This window comes from Candoia aspera, chromosome 8, assembly GCF_035149785.1.
Source record: "Candoia aspera isolate rCanAsp1 chromosome 8, rCanAsp1.hap2, whole genome shotgun sequence".
Taxonomy (NCBI): Eukaryota; Metazoa; Chordata; class Lepidosauria; order Squamata; family Boidae; genus Candoia; species Candoia aspera.
Window position 1 is genome coordinate 11,669,660 of NC_086160.1, and position 20,155 is coordinate 11,689,814.

Consider the following 20,155-nt stretch of genomic DNA (forward strand, 5'->3'; position numbering starts at 1 on the left):
ATGACCGAGCCCGAAATCGTGATGATGGAGGAAGGGGAACCGGACTCGACCGTGAGGCCGTCCGGCCGACCGTCCCAAGGAGGGGAGCTGTCCGCCATCAGAGAGGAGGCGAGCTCCGGGTCGGAGAGCGAAGCCGGGGGGCTGAAAACGGCCCCGGAGACCACCGTGAATTCTCCGGGTGAGCTGCTCACCTGGGATGAGACCCGAGGAGATGCCACAGCAGCGGGGGGCCCATCCTGGAGGCAGAGATACCCTTTATCCCCCAACGTGGTGCAGGTGCAGCCAACGGAGGGCTCACCCACTCCGGATCGAATCAGAGTGCTGGAGTCGAAAATGGATTCGTTGGAGGCTATTCTGAAACAGCTGAGCTTGGATGTAACCTCGATGCGAGAGCTCCGGGAAGAATCCAGCCAGAGGCATTCAACCCCTTCCTCCCAGGGGCTGACCCCGGAACGGCGACGGGTGGTGCGGAGGCGCGAAGGGGACCAGTCGGTCCAGATGGAAATCGCAGCAGCGCCCGGGCGATCGCCCCGGGGCCCCGTGCCGCTCCGAGTCAGGGAAGCACCAGCCGCTGCAGCCCCGGTGGTGGGGCGCAGCCCAGCGGGAGGCGGTATGCGAGACTTCCCTGTCAAGTTTGATGGGGACCCGACCAAACTCTCGTTCTTCCTGACTAATGCGAAAGCTTATATGGAAGAATGGGGGGGGGTTTTCCAATCGGAGAAGGCAAGAATCATCACCATTGCCACCAAACTGAAGGGGAGGGCGGCAGACTGGTATGTCCAGATGTGCCAGTCGGAAGCGCCTGAACTGGAAAATCTCGAGGAGTTCCTCTGGGCGTTGAAGCAACACTTCGAGGACCCCTTAGCAAAGGAGAGAGCAAAGCGAGCCCTGAAGGAACTCAAGCAGGGGTTCCGATCAGTGGCCGATTATGCTTTGGAGTTTAAAGCGCTAGCTGGGAAGGTGGATGACTGGTCCCAAGCAACCATTATCGAGCTCTTCAAAGATGGCTTGAACACCGAGGTGCTGCGCTGGTCCCTGGGGAGGGACGACCCATACACGCTGTATGAGTGGATCCTGCTAGCAGGAAGGGCTGAACATGCCCAAGAGGTCTTTGCCCAGCGGAAGACCGTCAAGTCGGGGCGGGAGATGAAGCCCAGCCGCACATCGACCACCGGGGGAAAACCGGGACAGCGACCCTGGGACGAGGAGCATGAGAAGCGGTATGCCAAAGGATTGTGCCTGAGATGCGGTAAGGAGGGGCATCGAGTGGCAGCATGCCCGAAGGCAAAGGTGGAGGAACGGCCCGGAAAACCGCCGGCGAAGTCCCCTGCGTTGCCGAGGAAACAGAAAGCTGCGGTGGCTGAGACCGAGGGAGACGATGTGATGTTCTACGAAATTGAAGGGGAGACCGAAATCCCGCAACCGGCGGGAAACGCCAACCACCTGCTCTAAAGGGCGCCGCTGGGCAGGTGGTAGAAGACGGGCGCGAGCCTCCAGCGGTGAGTGGCACTTACCGCATACTCATGGTGAAATTGAAATTGGGTTCACAAGTCAAGACGGTGGAAGTATGGGCCATGATTGATTCGGGGTGTTCCCGGTGTCTGATGCACCCCGACGTGGTGGCGGCTTTGGAGCTCCCCACTTTTCCCCTACAAAGACCCATCGCATTTACTCAATTGGATGGGTCCATGGCAGGGGGCAAACCGGTCACCCACTTTACAGGGCGGGTAGCCTTGCAACTGGGCAGTCACCAGGAAGGGTTGTCTTTTGTCGTGGCTCCCGTAGGGGGCCCATTGGTGGTGTTGGGGGTATCATGGTTGGTGCAGCAAAACCCCCAAATAAACTGGGTCTACCGGACCATCACATTTAGGGATGGGTTTTATCAAGCGGCAGAGGGGAAAGGTGCCCCAGAGGAGATGGTGGGGGTTGCGGCAGCTGCGACTCCGCCTTACCCGGCCTCTCCTCTGGAGGGCTTGCCGGCCGAGTACAGGATGTTTGCTGATGTATTCGGTGAAAAGGAAGCTGACCAGTTGCCCCCCCATCGAAAGACGGACTGTGCCATAGAACTGCTGCCCAACACTCAATTGCCTAAACCAAAAATTTATTCCATGACGCAAAAGGAACTGACTTTGTTGAGGGAATTTGTGGACAAAAATTTGGCGCGCGGATTCATTGAGCCGGCGAATTCACCCGTGGGGGCGCCGGTTCTTTTCCGCCCAAAAAAGGATGGGACATTGAGACTTTGTACGGATTTCCGCGGATTAAATGCCGTCTCAATTTCCAACAAATATCCCTTGCCATTGATAAAGGACATGTTGTCACATCTGGCCAAAGGCAAGATTTTCTCTAAACTGGATTTAAGAGAAGCCTACTATCGTGTACGAATCAAGGAGGGTGATGAGTGGAAAACTGCATTCAATTGCCCGTTGGGAGCATTCCAGTATAAGGTGTTGCCGTTTGGGTTGGCTGGGGCCCCTGGGGTATTTATGCAGTTAATCAATGAAGTTTTGCATGAACATCTGTTTAAAGGTGTACTGGTGTATTTGGATGATGTATTGATTTATACGGAAACCATGAAAGAGCATGTAGCTCTGGTAAAGAAAGTCTTGTGTAAACTCAGATCTGCTGAATTGTATGCAAAGCTATCCAAATGTGCCTTTCATCAGACCCAAATTGACTACTTGGGGTATAGGATTTCTGATAAAGGTATAGAAATGGACCCTGCCAAGGTACAGGCTATCATGGACTGGGAGAGTCCCCGTACCCGCAGGCAGCTTCAAAGTTTCTTGGGGTTCAGCAACTATTACAGATTATTCATAAGGGGGTTCGCTGAGATTGCCTTGCCCCTAACGGACCTGCTTCGAACGAAAGGGGTGGGAGATACTAGGCGAGTCAAGAATCCCGGAGCGTTGTTGAGGTGGACGCCTGCTTGTCAAACGGCGTTTGAGCGGCTGAAAGCAGCTTTCGTCAGAGAGCCCATTTTACAACACCCTGATCCTTCAAAGCCTTTTGTTGTACAGGCTGATGCCTCCGATTATTCTATTGGCGCATTGTTGATGCAAAAAGACGAGGCAGGATGCCTCAAGCCTTGTGCATATTTATCCCGCAAGTTCTCCGAAACTGAGAGGCGTTGGCATGTTTGGGAAAAGGAGGCATTCGCAGTGAAAGCTGCATTAGAGGCTTGGCGGCATCTGTTGGAAGGGGCTAATCACCCCTTTGAGGTATGGACTGATCATAAAAACTTGGAGGCACTTAGTACCCCTCGAAAACTGAGCCCTAAACAGGTTCGTTGGGCTCAATTTTTCAATCGATTCAATTTTCAGTTCAAATTTATTCCAGGGAAAAAGAACTTCTTGGCTGATGCCTTGTCCAGGCAACCTCAAGACTCTGGGGCGGCGCCAGATGTGGTGAGCACCCTATGGTCAGCGCCCCAATTGGGCATGCAAGCTGTGACGCGTAGCCAAACGCGCGCGCAACAACCGCCCACCACGAGCGCTGCTCAGCCAAGCTCTTTGTCAATTCCCTCCCAATTGCAACAAAAGTTTTTAAAAGAATTAAAAACGGATACTTGGTTGCTTGCGAATAAAGACAATGTTACTTTTGACAGAGGCTTCGCTTGGAAGTCCGACCGCCTCTACGTTCCTGAAAGCCTCCGAAAAGACGTGTTAACACGTTCACACGATGACAAACTCGCGGGTCACTTCGGGTTTGTAAAAACCTTGCACCTCGTTCGGAGACAATTCTGGTGGCCCACATTACATAAAGATGTCAAAGACTACATTGCTTCCTGCACTGTTTGTGCAATGTCCAAACGCAAGGTGGGCAAGCCCCAGGGGCTGTTGCAGCCGGTAGCAGCCCCCTCTTCCCCTTGGGAAGAAATCTCCATGGATTTTATTGTAGAGCTACCACCCAGCCAACGCAAAATGGTCATTTGGGTGGTCAAAGATTATTTCTCCAAACAAGCCCACTTTATTCCCTGCGTGTCCATTCCGTCAGCACGTCAATTAGCCCGCCTATTCCTTGTACACGTGTACAGGCTACACGGATGTCCCTCCCGCTTGATTTCAGACAGAGGTACACAATTTACCTCTCAGTTTTGGCGGGCGTTTCTCAAGCTGTTAGGCACGAAGCAAGCCCTCTCCACGGCTTGGCATCCTCAAACGGACGGGGCCACTGAGGCGGTTAACTCCACTCTAGAGCAGTACCTGCGCGCTTTTCTGAATTATCAGCAGGACAATTGGGTAGACCTTCTACCGTTTGCTGAAGTGGCTTACAACAATGCCGTGCATCAAAGCACTGGACAGACCCCGTTTCGGGTGGTTCTGGGTAAAGACTTTGTCCCTATCACTGATCTCCCACAACCTCCTGCAGGTGCGGTCACTACAGATGATTGGTCAACACAACTGGCTGACTCTTGGCCAATGATTCAAAATGCATTGGCTGATGCTCAAGCGGATTATAAATTGTATGCTGATCGGAAGCGGGCCCCCCAACCTGCATTCCAAGTTGGGGACTCAGTGTACCTTTCTACCAAGTTTATCAAGTCATCACAACCTTCCAAGAAACTTGCACCTAAGTTTGTGGGTCCTTTCCCAATTGTAGCTCAGATCAACCCTGTGACTTTTAAACTTGATTTGCCTCATAACCTGAAACGCTTACACCCTGTTTTTCATTGCAGCTTACTCAAACCGACTATTCCTTCTGACCGTTGGCATCGGCAACCTCCACCTCCCACCCCCATCATGATTGATGGTCAGCAACACTTTGAAGTTAAAGAAATTTTGGACTCTCGACGCCTTCGCAATACTTTGCAATATTTAGTTCGTTGGAAGCATTTCCTTCATCCTGAGTGGGTCGCTGCATCAGATGTGGCTTCCCCGGTTCTAGTGGCCCGTTTCCACTCCGCTTATCCCTCGAAACCAGGTCCCTAGGGGTATTTTTGGAGGGCGGTATGTCATGTGCGCCGTTTCAATGTATTTGATGCATCGTAACGTTTCGCATGTCATTAACTGGATGCGTGTTGCATTTGTCTAGGGAGGATGGGAACGATTATATTTTGGCTTTGCTTCGGAATGTGTTTGTGTTATCTACTGCGCTCAAGGTTACTTTCCCAGGCTAGCAACTCTGACGATTGCTAGCACCTGTGCCGGGCGGGGCTGTTATGAGGGAGGCGGGATACGTTTGAAGCAAGGGTTTAAGTTTGTATTTGGCGCGCTTTTGCTCATTCTCAGCTTTCTCTGTATTTGCTTTTAGTACTCTAATAAATCAGATTTCATTTAGACTCTTGTGAGTCTGAGTATTTGGGGCTGGGGCAATCATTACACGCCGTCTGACAAGCAGGCGTCCACCTCAACAGCGCTCCGGGATTCTTGACTCTCCTAGTATCTCCCACCCCTTTGGTTCGCAGCAGCTCAGTTAGGGGCAAGGCAATCTCAGCGAACCCCCTTATGAACAATCTGTAGTAGTTGCTGAACCCCAGGAAACTTTGAAGTTGCCTGCGGGTGCGGGGACTCTCCCAGTCCATGATAGCCTGCACCTTGGCAGGGTCCATTTCTATGCCTTTAGCTGAAATCCTATACCCCAAGTAGTCAATTTGGGTTTGATGAAAGGCACATTTCGACAGCTTGGCATACAATTCAGCAGATCTGAGTTTACACAATACTTGCTTTACCAGAGCTACATGCTCTTTCATGGTTTCAGTATAAATCAACACATCATCCAAATACACTAGTACACCTTTGAACAGATGTTCATGCAAAACTTCATTGATTAATTGCATAAATACCCCAGGGGCCCCAGCCAACCCAAACGGCAACACCTTATACTGGAAAGCTCCCAACGGGCAATTGAATGCAGTTTTCCACTCATCCCCCTCCTTGATTCGTACACGATAGTAGGCTTCTCTTAAATCAAGCTTAGAGAAGATCTTGCCCTTGGCCAGATGTGACAACATGTCCTTTATCAATGGCAAGGGATATTTGTTGGAAATTGAGACGGCATTTAATCCGCGGAAATCCGTACAAAGTCTCAATGTCCCGTCCTTTTTTGGGCGAAAAAGAACCGGCGCCCCCACGGATGAATTCGCCGGCTCAATAAATCCGCGCGCCAGATTTTTGTCCACAAATTCCCTCAACAGAGTCAGTTCCTTCTGCGTCATGGAATAAATTTTTGGTTTAGGCAATTGGGTGTTGGGCAACAGTTCTATGGCACAGTCCGTCTTTCGATGGGGGGGCAACTGATCGGCTTCCTTTTCACCGAATACATCAGCAAACATCCAGTACTCGGCCGGCAAGCCTTCCAGAGGAGAGGCCGGGTAAGGCGGAGTCGCAGCTGCCGCAACCCCCACCATCTCCTCTGGGGCACCCTTCCCCTCTGCCGCTTGATAAAACCCATCCCTAAACGTGATAGTTCGGTAGACCCAGTTTATTTGGGGGTTTTGCTGCACCAACCAGGGTACCCCCAACACCACCAATGGCCCCCCAACAGGAGCCACGACAAAAGACAACCCTTCCTGGTGACTGCCCAGTTGCAAGGCTACACGCCCTGTAAAATGGGTGACCGGTTTGCCCCCTGCCACGGACCCATCCAATTGAGTAAAAGCGATGGGTCGCTGTAAAGGGAACGTGGGGAGCTCCAAAGCCGCCACCACGTCGGGGTGCATAAGACACCGGGAACACCCCGAATCAATCATGGCCCATACTTCCACAGTCTTGGATTGGGAGCCCAATTTCAATTTCACCATGAGTATGCGGTAAGTGCCACTCACCGATGGAGGCTCGCGCCCGTCCTCTACCACCTGCCCAGCGGCGCCCTTTAGAGCAGGTGGCTGGCGTTTCCCGCCGGCTGCGGGATTTCGGTCTCCCCCTCAATTTCGAAGAACATCACATCGTCTCCCTCGGTTTCAGCCACCGCAGCGTTCTGTTTCCTCGGCAATGCAGGGGACTTTGCTGGCGGTTTTCCGGGCCGTTCCTCTACCTTCGCCTTCGGGCATGCTGCCACTCGATGCCCCTCCTTACCACATCTCAGACACAAGCCTTTTGCGTATCGCTTCTCCCGCTCCTCGTCCCAGGGTCGTTGTCCCGGTTTCCCCCCGGTGGTCGATGGGCGGCTGGGCTTCACCTCCCGCTCCAACTTGGCGGTCTTCCGCTGGGCAAAGATCTCCTGGGCATGTTCAGCCCTCCCCGCCAGCAGGATCCACTCATACAGCGTGTATGGGTCGTCCCTCCCCAGGGACCAGCGTAGCACTTCTGTATTCAAGCCATCCTTGAAGAGCTCGATAATGGTTGCTTGGGACCAGTCATCCACCTTCCCAGCTAGCGCTTTAAACTCCAAAGCATAATCGGCCACTGATCTGAACCCCTGCTTGAGTTCCTTCAGGGCTCGCTTTGCTCTCTCCTTTGCTAAGGGGTCCTCGAAGTGTTGCTTCAACGCCCCGAGGAACTCCTCGAGACTTTCCAGTTCAGGCGCCTCCGACTGGCACATCTGGACATACCAGTCTGCCGCCCTCCCCTTCAGTTTGGTGGCAATGGTGATGATCCTTGCCTTTTCCGATTGGAAAAACGCCCCCCATTCTTCCATATAGGCTTTCGCGTTCGTCAGGAAGAACGAGAGTTTGGTCGGGTCCCCATCAAACTTGACAGGGAAGTCTCGCATGCCGCCTCCCGCCGCGCTGCGCCCCACCACCGGTGCTGCCGCGGCTTGTGTTTCCCTGGCTCGGGGCGGCACGGGGCCCCGGGGCGATCGCCCTGGCGATGCTGCGATTTCCATCTGGACCGACTGGTCCCCTTCGCGCCTCCGCACCACCCGTCGCCGTTCCGGGGACAGCCCCTGGGAAGAGGGGGTTGAATGCCTTTGGCTTGATTCTTCCCGGACCTCTCGCAACGAGGTCACATCCAAGCTCAGCTGTTTCAATATAGCCTCCAACGAATCCATTTTGGACTCCAACACTCGGATCCGATCCGGAGTGGGTGAGCCCTCCGTTGGCTGCACCTGCACCACGTTGGGGGATAATGGGTATCTCTGCCTCCAGGAGGGACCCCCCGCTGCCGTGGCATCTCCTTGGGTCTCATCCCAGGTGAGCAGCTCGCCCGGAGAATTTACGGTGGTCTCTGGGGCCGTTTTCAGCCCCCCGGCTTCACTCTCCGACTCGGAGCTCGCCTCCTCTCGGATGGCTGACAGCTCCCCACCTTGGGACGGTCGGCCGGACTGCCTCACGGTCGAGTCCGGTTCCCCTTCCTCCATCATCATGATGTCGGGTTCAGTCATCGCGGGCTCTCTCCCTCACAGGGTTAGACGCTTGTCTTTCCTGGACAGGGGCCAGCGGAGTTAGGAACTTAAATTCTCAGCTTTATGTAATGATTGCCCTAGCCCCAAATACTCAGACTCACAAGAGGCTGCTAAATGAAATCTGATTTATTAGAGTACTAAAGACAAATACAGAGAAAGCTGAGAATGAGCAAAAGCGCGCCAAATACAAACTTAAACCCTTGGTGCAAACGTATCCCGCCTCCCTCGTAACAGCCCCGCCCGGCACAGGTGCTAGCAAACGTCAGAGTTGCTAGCCTGGGAAAGTAACCTTGAGCGCAGTAGATAATACAAATACATTCCAAAGCAAAGCCAAAAGATAACCGTTCCCATCCTCCCGAGAAAGATGAAACACGCATCCAATTAATGACATGCGAAACGTTACGATGCATCAAAGACATTGAAATGGCGAACATGACACCCCCTCCTCAATGCACCATTGAGACTTATCAGATGTTTGTTTTCTACTTGCCTTGATTTGTCGCTGCTATTGTTTCATGGCTATAACAACACTGGATGTGTTTCCTTAGCATTTGCTTTTATTTTTCTTACCAACCATGCCCATTTTGGCATGTGCTTGGCCAACAGCCACTTTGCCTGGCTATGTAGCTTCAACTGTTCAAACTAAAACAAGCAAGGCCTGCAATGCTAGTTTTGTAGATACAGTATAGGGGTGTGCAAAGCAGATAAAACCCAGTTCCAGTAATTGATTTGTGATTGATTTGTGTCTGGATTTGGACTTTGGCACTGATTTCTGCCCATATGCATTAGTCTCTGAATTCCATTGGGACATCTTACAGTACAATACAATATAACCCCTTATTGCAATCCAAACTCAGCTATACATCAAATAGTATCAGTGGGAGGCAGTTGATCACCACCCAGTATAACTGGGAAAGCCAGTTTGGAAATCATCTTCTAGTTTTCCTGAGGCTGCTGCCTTTATCCATTAATTCAACATAACAGAAAAAAGTAAAAAGAAAACGATAGAAAAGAAAGAAAGGTTAAAAAATGAAAACAATCACAACCACAAAATTACATATATACGAAGGCTTCTCATATACACAGAAAGTTTGCACAGTTTCAAAACAGAACTGTATTTCATTGTCACATATAATCTATTTCTGTAATCAGCTTATTCATAAATTACAAGAAATATCAGGTCTTCAGTCCTCTGAGTAATTAAGGCTATCAATTTGTCTTTCCAGTGTTGATGCACCAGTGTCTTAGTGATAAGTGGGGCACGGAGAATCTATTTCTGTGGTCCAGCCCTCAATTTCCATGTAACAGGTTTTCCATTCAAAACAAGTCAGACACCCCCACCACCAAAAAGAAGTTTCTGTTTTTTGTTTTGTTTTGTTTTGGTCTGTTCATTAAAGTTTTATAACTTCATGCACAATTTGGTTTTGAGACAGCTTTATTTGTTCTAATCCGTACTATCTAGATCTAAGTTCTAGCCCAAAATTGTACAAATTGTAGGCTAGTTTGGAAGAACGTTTCCAGCCACTTTCTATCTTGCCAGCATTGCCCAATGTACAGAAGGCTTTCCCCTGCAGAAACATCTCTGCCTTGCCTAATGAGAGAAGTTGAATAAGTTGTTCATATCCTTCTTCATTGTCCCTTATATTCAGCTTGGGGCCAGGATTTAATTATGCCTCTGTTAACCAACTACCATGGAAACTGAGGAGTCGAAAACCTGATCCTTCCTTTAGGTGACAAGTCAGTGGTGGTCAGGGTCAGTGGAGAGCTGCAAAATTCTGCTCAATCATCACTGCAATCAGAGGCATGACTGAATAGCTTTGTTCTTTAGGGTAAAACAGGTATCACTGCATAATGTTTTAATTTTATTATTTTAATGTATTGATGTGGAGTACGTGGTGTGAGAGTATATGAACAAATACTCTGAATGAGAGATGGATGATGATGATAATCATGCCAGTAATCGTATTAATTATGCACAGGTGCAACCAGTTGATCAATCCACACTTTCAATGTTGAAAACAAGACAGGATGTATATCATTCAGTCGTGTCAACCAGCCCTCTGGTCCATCTGGAACATTCTTCGTCCCTGCCTTTCAACAGATCTGTCACTGTTGTTCTACCTTGCCCTCCAAATCAAGAAAAAAGAAGAGAGGGTATTGAGACAGATCCTGCAAGAGCAACAAGTGCTTCTGTCCCCAGAGTTACAAGTATTCATTCTTTTCGGTGAGTAATAAGAAGGAACACATCCTTGAAAATAATGTACATTGTTCAGGAAATTTCTAAGGTAGACCAGGAATCCATAAGTTATTTGCAGTCTTCTTCTTCAGCTATTCCAATTTAGTCATGGAGAGGAGGCTGTGACGAATGCCTTAATCTAAATAAAACTTGCAGACTCAGAATCTTGATTCAGGTTCTTGATTTATTTAGAAAAGAGTGCAAACATGTAAAAAGCTGAGAATGAGGAAAGCGCGCCCAAACTCAAACTAAATAGCGTCTTTGCAAACATCACCCTGCCCCCTCCCTCACAAGCAGCCCTCCCCACATTCCCAGGTGCTCCTAACAAGCACCGCTGATCAACGGGCTAAACGACCTTGACATTTAAGAGCTAGCCAAAACACATTCCTGCCTGGCACCATCCAGCCTGTTTATTGTACAAGGTTCCCAGCAGCACCTCCCAGCCAGTACACGTGTCAGCACCATGGCAAGCGAACCGTTACGATGTAACCTCATCTGAACAGTGAACATGACAGAGGCAATCTTTCTCTTCCGTAGTTGGGGAAAGCCTAAAAAAGGAACTGTGACAATATTTGGCTGAGCCCACTTAAACTCTTGTAATGTTGAGAATGAGAACCTTTCCCATTCATGGCTCCCAGATAGATTGCACATGGAAGATTATAATGGATGTATGTTGTTGAAGTGCTGCTCCAGACTTTCCTCAACAGTCACAAACACTTGTACACAAGGAAGGAGGGCCAGAGCCTGACTTCCTGTCTCCTCGCTGTTTGTTCAGGAGACTTCTCTCTACCTCCTTCATGTATAATTTTTTTTAATACAGTTATCTGGATCCAATGTAAGGAGTAGCATAAGTCACAAATTGGGATCAATGAATCCATAATATGTGGGGAAGATATACAGTCTCTGTTAATGCAGTTCAGATCAAGAACAGTGCATAGTTTCATCCTGAAGTTCACAACATCCAATTATTCCATGTCCCTGAAAGCTGCTTTTAGGAAATTTGGACCCAGCAGTAGAGAAGTAACCAGAACAATTCCTAGAAATATAAAAGAGAAATCTGACAGTGCATGCATAATTGAGCAGTATGATGGAATCGTTTATTCGTCTCAGGAAGCAGGGTATGTTTACGAAGTAGATTTCAACTTTCTCCTCAGTCCAGGGAAGCAGCAAAAGTGTGTGTTATAGAGTAGACATCAAGAGCTGAATATTTAACTCCATAAATACCTGATAGTAATGCATCTTAGAATGGCAATTTCTCAATTATCTGTCCTTGGAGTTTCCATGGTAGATTTATTTGCCATGGGAGTATAGTCTAGTATTCCCCAATGCCCAAGGGAATATAGCTTGCAAGAGGACATTGGTACCGGAAAACAAACTGTTTTTTTCAGGAACACGTTTCTTCAACTGTTGAAGAATTCCTAATAAGATGTTGAGAGACTAGAACATGCACTGAAGCACTGTTAAGAAGCCATTGTTCTGAAACAGAGAAACATTGTAGAAGCTAAGGAAATGAACACATTGTTTATGGGTTGTCTCTTGGTAGGCAAAAGCACAGTGGTTCTAAAAAATACATATTTATGCAAGCTTTCTACCAAATGATGTCCTTCAGTTGTATGGACCATAATTCTCACCATCTCCAACCAGAATAACCAGAGATTATGCTGGCTAATGATCATGGGAGATGTAGTCTAATACATGTGGAGAGAAAAAGAATGAAGAAAGCTGATTTAAACATCTGTTTGTTGAGCTACAAACTGTCAGGCATTGCTAACTTGAACATCAGCATCTTAAGATCATTAAAAGCCAGTCAGAACTTCTTAGCAATCTTTCCCAAGCAGCATTTTTTCCTTTGTATAATTTTAATGAAAAATAGTAGAAACCTTTCAACCCCCAATAGGTCTGGTTTTATCTATAATGAAAATTTAATTAAAATATACTAAAACAGCTTTCACGTCCTGTAATCCCCAGCTGGCTTTCTCTTTAGTCTTTCTGGCTGCAGCATTTTGAGAGTTGAAAACTGGGGCCATTGAAGAAATATGTATTTGTTGCAGTTAAAGAGAACCCAGTTAGTAAGGATATGGGAATCTACTTCAAAAGAAAAGTTGGTGTTGGATCACAAAAACCAGCTAGTAGGGATATGAGAAAAGAGGAAGCGATAGAGATGTATAGATAGAGATACAGTATATTCTTTGTCATGCCTTTGGTTTTCCAGAGGTCTGAGTGCCTCCCCAAGAAAACACAGGAAGAACCTCAAGGAACCGTTGAAAGTACTGGGCTACAGAAACAGTGAAGAAGACTGGGTTCTATTGGATGACATCATAGTGCGAAATGCAAGGAACGGTCTTGTGTCATTTGAATTAGATGAACCCTTGGAAAGGTGAGATGAAATCAAGTGGATAGATGAATGGGATGACACTGATTTACTCTGCACTGTATAAAATTCTAAAATATTTGACACATTGATTGTTGAAATTCATAATTTACTACAGGGAGCATGGCATCTATTAATCCTGTTTCAGATCTTTAAGTGGGTGCAGGGAGGGCAGATCATTCACTCAGTTTTCACTTTTTAACTCAATATCTGCAATGTGTCATTTCAGTTACACAACATAGGTCCCATTGGGCCTGATTCTTTCTAAACTAAAATTTGGTGGCATGAGGTAGCACAGGGCCTCTTTGACCAAATAACATACTGCATTCTGGCTAGACTGAACCATCAGGAACCACATTTTTTTTTTCATAACCAATACTGCATTTAGCCTTTGACAGACCTGCTACAGAGGACAAACATGACAATTGATTGCTTATAAATTAAATCAAATTAAATGCCCTTAATATGCTAACTCCATGTACACTTACTGCTTTTCCCTTGCATCATGCCGAAAGCTACAATTTGGCAACAAGTTTGGAAGTTGATTTGTGGACCACACCCTTGACATAAGGTAGATTTTCATGTCTTCATTTAGAAAATTCTACCTCACTTTCCTTTAGTAAACAGTTCCCAAGTGGGGATACATCAAGTTAAAACTGTTTTGCAGTAGTCTTCCTGAAGGGGTTCTCATGATTTGAAAGCCACCTAACAGATAGATAGATAGATAGATAGATAGATAGATAGATAGATAGATAGATAGATAGATAGATATTAGAAGATAGTAAAGCAAATTATTTAGAGTGCAGATTTAAGTGAAGCCCTGGGCATCTTCAGTGGAAGCCAAATCTCTGTTTTCTTCCTTTTTAAAATTTTCTCTTTTTAATAATTATCCTGGCATGTGAGGCCATCCTATTACGAGAGTTAAACAGCTTTTTAATGTTATTCTTGACCCTTGATCAAAACAGGAGAATCAGGCTTAGAATCATAGAACCACTGAGTTCAAAAGGATCCCAAGGATCAAATAGTCCAACCCTGAAATGTGCAGGAAAGCCAACTACATCATTCCTGAGAGGTGGCTGTTAGTCTCTTCTTAAAGCCTCCAGACATGGAGAACCCATGTCTGGACTGACTGAAAATCCCATCTCTCTTACTGAAGAAGGCAAAAGCCAACACTTGTTTAATTTAACTGCTGTAGCTTTCCATGTGTGTTGGATTCTACAGCATCCTCTTAACATCTACAACATGCTCTACTGTTGACTTAAGATACAAGTTGCTGGTGTGAACACAATCTTTATTTTAATGCAGATTTATTATTGTTCGCTTATCTTCTGCAATGGACAACACACAACTCGTTCAGTTTATTCAGGATCTGGAAAATACCATCCATGACATCATGGTGAAAGTAGTACTATACCAGAATAGAGAAGACCCTTACAAGATCATTGTCATACTGGTTCCATCCAAGGAATTAAACATGGAGCTGCAGTGTCTACATGAAGAGGGATATTCTGGCCCTCCAGAGCCTTCTAAGCCATTTAAAATGAGAGAAGGAGAGCAGATTTACTTTAAATTCAGTGGAAACATTTTTGCTTCAGGTAAATCAATTTTAATTCATGATTTCATTCTGCACAACACCATTGCAGGCTATTGGTCATGCTGTTTGGGCTTTAAAAATGAGCCTTCAAAGATAAAATACTTACTTTTGCTTCCTTGACAATGGTATTTTGTGTGGTCAGCTTCTTCCCTCCCTTCTTATAATAAGCACTCCATTGTTTTGTGAATTCAACGTATTTATGGATTTTATAATTCAATGCTCCTGATATTTGTAGGGGTTTAATCAGTCCTACCTCTATACTAAAGTTCTGTTCAGACATGCGGTTTGCACTGGCAGGAAAGAGCCATCACAGTTTCCAAAATATGTGGTTAGGGGTTTCTGTGCTTCCTAAATATATATAAGGCATTTGAACACTGAGTAAACAATTCAGCTCAGTTTTCCACCTTCTTGCTGCTGCTGTTCCACCACTGAGGCTTCAGAATAAACCTGGAATGGGGGAGAGAACGTATCCTTCTAGTTCTGATTTAAATCTCTACGGTCAGTCTGGAAAGTTCCAGCGTTCCTCCCCCATATAAAGGAAGTCTGCTTTCAGTGAACTCAAGGACCTTGGAGAACAGGCCACAGAGACAATCCCTTCTCCCTCACCGGCATCTTTGTTCTATTATTTTGATTACTTCTAATTGGATTTATAACCCATTTTTTCCACCTGAAAGGGAGGAAAAAGACATTGAAGGCAGCTGACAATGAGAAAGAATCGAAGACAAATCAAATTCATGAAAAACACAATCAATACACATGGAGAACGCTATACAGTAATTGCAAACATAAAATGTAATCAGCCTATAACAAAACACCAGCTCTACCATATATTTGTTGGGTGAACAGGGCTAGTGCCAGATTAACTGCATTCATCAGAAAATGAAATCTCTTTAGAGAGAGGCCTAACCAGTCTCTTTCTCACAGCCTGTCTGCATTATTTTCTGCTTATCTGCTTTTGCCACATGTCTGAAGATGATGTTTGAACAATTCTCTTCCCCCTGCTTGTTTTGGGTCCAATGGACTGCCAAGATTCCTCCCTCAGCCCAACAGCTAGATTCCAAAAAAGGAGCTAGCCTTGATACAAACTTGCTTCCATAGCTCAGAAGGAAGTCTTTGCCCACAGAACAATATGATCACAGTGACAAAATTAAAAAAAATAAAATCTTTTGGGATGGTCTTCTGAAAGCACAGGAAGTACAAAATCACTGCCTTGGGAGACAATGAATCCTGTTACTCCTGTTGAAATTATGAGTGAATTTTGATTATGAATTTCATAATCAGCTATGATGCTGATGTTCAGTATCAAATTAGCCCCATGAGTTGGACTGCTCAGAACAGGATATTTTTTTCTAACAGCCCAGGCTGAAAATTGTGGTTGGAGGTGACTTTAAGAACAAGGGTTCATTCCCAGGGAAATGTAACAGTGTAAGTTTTGTATTTTAATTACAGAGGTAATGAAATCCAGCCATATGGTAGGAAGCTCCATGTGTCATGACTTTGGATTCATTATTTTCCTCAAGGAAAAGGCACTATTACACGCACACAAACAGACACCTGTTTTATTACAAGAGTGGTAAATAATAGGGATGTTCACATTGAGTCACACCCAGTTTGGATCCTTGATACAATTCAAAATGTTTCAGCTGGCTTCCAAACCATATATTTAAATTACCTTTCCAAATTAAGCTGTCTGAATTTAGTTGATCCTGTTTGGATTATCAGTTTGATTTGGGGAGCAGGGAGCAGAGTTTTTCTATGAATTCTTCAAATGCAGTTCGGTTGTTGGAAGCAATCACTTCAATCTCACAATCACAAAACCCTAAATCAACCATCTGTTTTGGAGATTCAAAACAGTAAGCAAGGAAGGTCTATGCAAAATTAAATCAATCAATCAGTTATAGCATTTGACTTTTAAAAAAATTGACTCTTAGCTTAACATTTGTCTTGTACATGTGCAGATGATGGGGAAGTCTGTGGAAAAAACTACAAGCTTGCTTTTCATGCTCAACGAAAGCCAAGACTTGCTCTCCAAATCAAAGAGGTGGATGAATTTGGCAACTACAGTTCTCCCCATTATAAAGGCACTGCCTTATTTTACAAAGTGACAAAAGAAGCTGTTCTCAAGAATGTAGAACCTCTTCTGCTGGAAGACCATGAGCAGGATTCCTTCCTGTGTAAATTGGGTCTAACTTTGCCAAAGGTGAGCTGTTTCCTAACATGAGGAGTTTGCAGTCTGTAATAATATTTGTTAGCCGGATTCCAAAATGCTCTCCATAAAAGGACTCAGAAAAATTACTTTTTCTATCATGTTATCTATTACATTATATCTTTTCCTTTTGTACTTCCTACCAGTCTCCCCATCCAAACACACTTTGTACATAGTTTCTCCATGATATCAGGGTCTCTCTTCCATTGAATTACTGGATCAGACTAGAACCTGGGAGAATTCCAACAGATTGCAAAGAGTGACCTGTAATGGATTAGAGAAGAGCCAAACTCTTTGGTGTCCCCTGCCAGGTGCATCCTTTGCTGGTAATCCTGTTAGGAGAGAAAGGGTGGTCTGTTATTCCTTTTCCCAAAAGCAACCACTTCTATGCCAGGTAGAAACTTCCCACCCAACATGGTCTAGCTGAAAGGCAGGGAGAAGGCACTACAAATTCCTCTCCCTTGAGAGATCAAGAGGCAAGCCTTGTAGGATGGGCTTCTCAGCTCTCTCCCTGTGGAATAACTTGTCTTCCCTTTATGTCATTTAGGAAGGTGGTGAAAAGAGTTCTTTCTCATAGGGCTTTTCTAATGGCTAGTCCTCAGTAGACACCAGTAGTAGAACAGTGTATGGATTTGGAGGCAATTTACTGATTGTACTATGAATTGTACTTTGATGTTTCTAGAAGTGAAAACTGCCTATGGTTCAATCTGTAGGCAACATATGGGTTGCTGTAATTAATTAATTAAAGCCACACTGCAACAAATCATGGAAATATTGTGTTTACAAACCATGCTTAACCTGCTTAACCTGTGTTCACATACCATGCTTAACCTAGCCTATTTTCTGGGTTCATACAAGGAACTGAACAATCAGTTAACCAAACAGGCTGGATCTAGACAATGCATTGTCATTTATAATAAACCAGGCTTAGAGGATTGCACCACACACAGCCAGTTTATAACCACAGAGAAGTCCTATGCAATCATAGAAATTTAAGAATCAATGATAACTCTAATTATGCTGTGAGTTTGGAAGAAAAAACCCAGAGCTCCAACAGCTACTATTTCATTTAGGCTGCAGAGGCCTAGCTTCAAATCTCTGTTTCACTGGGAAGTCCAAACTGTTACTCATTCTTTGAAAGGTTTTTGTGAAGATAAGAGGCACTCCTATGTCACATAATTAAATGACACAGGTACTCAAGAAAAAAAAGATCTATCTTCATTCATTTCATGTTCAGAGTTTTGGGATTTGGTGGAACACACATGGTTTTCTTTGCAGAAGCCCCATTGTCTGTGGCTCATATAATAACCTCCAGTAATATTTATTTTTCTGTTAATATCTTCCCCCTTAATAGAAGGAAAAGCTGATCAGCCGTCCCCAAAGCACAAAAAGAATCTCAACAGATATATCAGGTAAGGAGGTTTCCAACTCTGTCTTGACCACCAAATGGTACCCAGCTTAACCCTATACATTCAGGAGCCTCACAGCATAATCCTATGCTTTCATTGAACTCAAAAGCAAGTGTAGCCATGTGGCCCCATCAGGAAAATCAGGACTGAGTAATCTCTTTATTAGGAAGCATCAGTAAACACAAAAAAGTGTGCATACTTCCAAGTTCTTCAGAACTTTGTATCAGACAAGAAATCACAAAGATCAGGAGATGGAGAAGAAGCAAAAATATCCATTAAAACATCAGTCTAGGTCAGTGTTTCTCAACCTTGGCAACTTGAAGATGTGTGGACTTCAACTTCCATTCTGGCTGGGGAATTCTGGGAGTTGAAGTCTACACATCTTCAAGTTGCCAAGGTTGAGAAACACTGGTCTAGGTGATAGCATCCCTGAGATCTGCTGCTCAGAGTAAGTCTCAAGATAGAATTTGCAGATTAAACAAGTATACTTGAATAGTTTCAGGGGTTACATATGATGTGGCCAGCTCATGTTTTCAGATTTCAGTTGCAATTATGTGATTTTTTTTTTGTTGTTTGTTTGTTCTTCAGTACATAGCCACATGGAATTAGGGCAGTGATTCAGATCACGACTGTAGAGAAGAAGGAAAGAGACTGAGAAAACTGGTTATTTTTAAACTTGAGAAAAGATGATTAAAGAGTGCTTTTCAAGAAGCTGAAGGGTTGCCAGCTTCAAGTCCAGACATGTCTCAGAGTGCAAGATGTGGAATAACAGTCTTAAGTTACAGGAAGGCAAAGTAGGGAAACTTTCTAATAGTAATAGCAGCATGATAATGGAACCAATCACCCAGAAGGGTGTTGGGTTGTCCATCCTGGATATGTTAAGCAGAAGCTGGTTAACCATTGTGATAATATGAACTCCTGCAATGAGCAGAAGTTGAACTTGTTGGCTTAAAAGGCTCCTTCCAACTCTGTGCTTTGAGCCTTTGCCCATATTGTGGAGCAGATTCTGATATGCTCATTCCCAAAGGAACTTTGTTACTGGCTTGTATCCGTACCCTTTCTGGATTCTCTCCAGAATGAATCAACCCTTTTTTCCTTTGAGTCTGATCATATTCCAGGTTCTTTAAAATGCAACTCATTTCCTGATATGTGTTCAGTGCTAATTGCATGCAATTCCATCTCTTTATAATATTTTGACTAGCAGAGGTAATGTGGGACAACTTGCTGTACTGGTTGTCAGAAGAGCTATCGGAAGAGAATGCCAACTCTCTTGCCCTCTACCTGCCTCTCCACCGAAGCACTCTTCAATTTATTAAACTGAAGTGTCCTGATAATCTCACTGAGCAGATCTATGAGCTTCTGTGCTTCTGGAGAAGGAATCTCCCAAGATCTGCTGACAAGCTCAAGCTTCTCTCTCGCTATCTCTGCAAAAGTGGCAGGAGTGATCTTGCTCAACATCTCCAATTCATGTGGGCAAACCAAGGTGTCATGAAGAAAATTCATTGGTAGAGATGCAATAGTGGGGTGGGTTGATATAAATTTGATGTCTCAGTAGAAAAATGAAGGTATTCTTGAATGTTCCTCCTAAATGTATTTTGGGGTAGAAGGACAAGTGAATGAATTTTAAAATCAAGCTCTTTCAAAATGTTAATCAATACATTAGGAATACTTGTTCATTTGGTCAGTAGAGGGCCAAGAAAAAGAAAACAAAGACAATGCTTGGATTTGGGGATTTTGAGTTTTTTCTCCCTGCAGTGATCATGCTTTCCCCCAATTGTTCAGTTACTTCACATTTCTATATTTATGAGAACTCAAGGCAGAAATTTCACATAAGGGAGAAAGCATTGCAAGTTGTAATGAAACTTAATATCCCCTAAATACAACCAGTTTTTAATTAATTTTAACATGCAGTGTTAGAATGATTTACACTGCTGTCTTGCTATATCTGAGTCCTTAGAAATACACCCCATTGATTTAATCCCAAATGAATGGATATAGGACTCCAGTTTTCCTGTGCAAAGCTATACCTATCTATTTTGGAGCAAATTCCCTT

The 20,155-nt window shown here is 45.1% G+C and overlaps 1 protein-coding gene across 1 annotated transcript in view; it reads left to right on the forward strand.

The window, feature by feature from the left end:
• DTHD1 (death domain containing 1) overlaps positions 1–19,753 on the forward strand; it is a 28,892-nt gene extending 9,139 nt beyond the window's left edge. Inside the window, exons 4-9 of the mRNA XM_063309791.1 lie at positions 10,266–10,510; positions 12,735–12,899; positions 14,199–14,488; positions 16,446–16,687; positions 18,048–18,105; positions 19,307–19,753. Of these exons, the coding sequence (XP_063165861.1) occupies positions 10,266–10,510; positions 12,735–12,899; positions 14,199–14,488; positions 16,446–16,687; positions 18,048–18,105; positions 19,307–19,611 (1,305 nt within the window). The 3' untranslated portion in view covers positions 19,612–19,753. The remainder of the gene's footprint in view (positions 1–10,265; positions 10,511–12,734; positions 12,900–14,198; positions 14,489–16,445; positions 16,688–18,047; positions 18,106–19,306) is intronic.
• Positions 19,754–20,155: the final 402 nt, after the last annotated feature.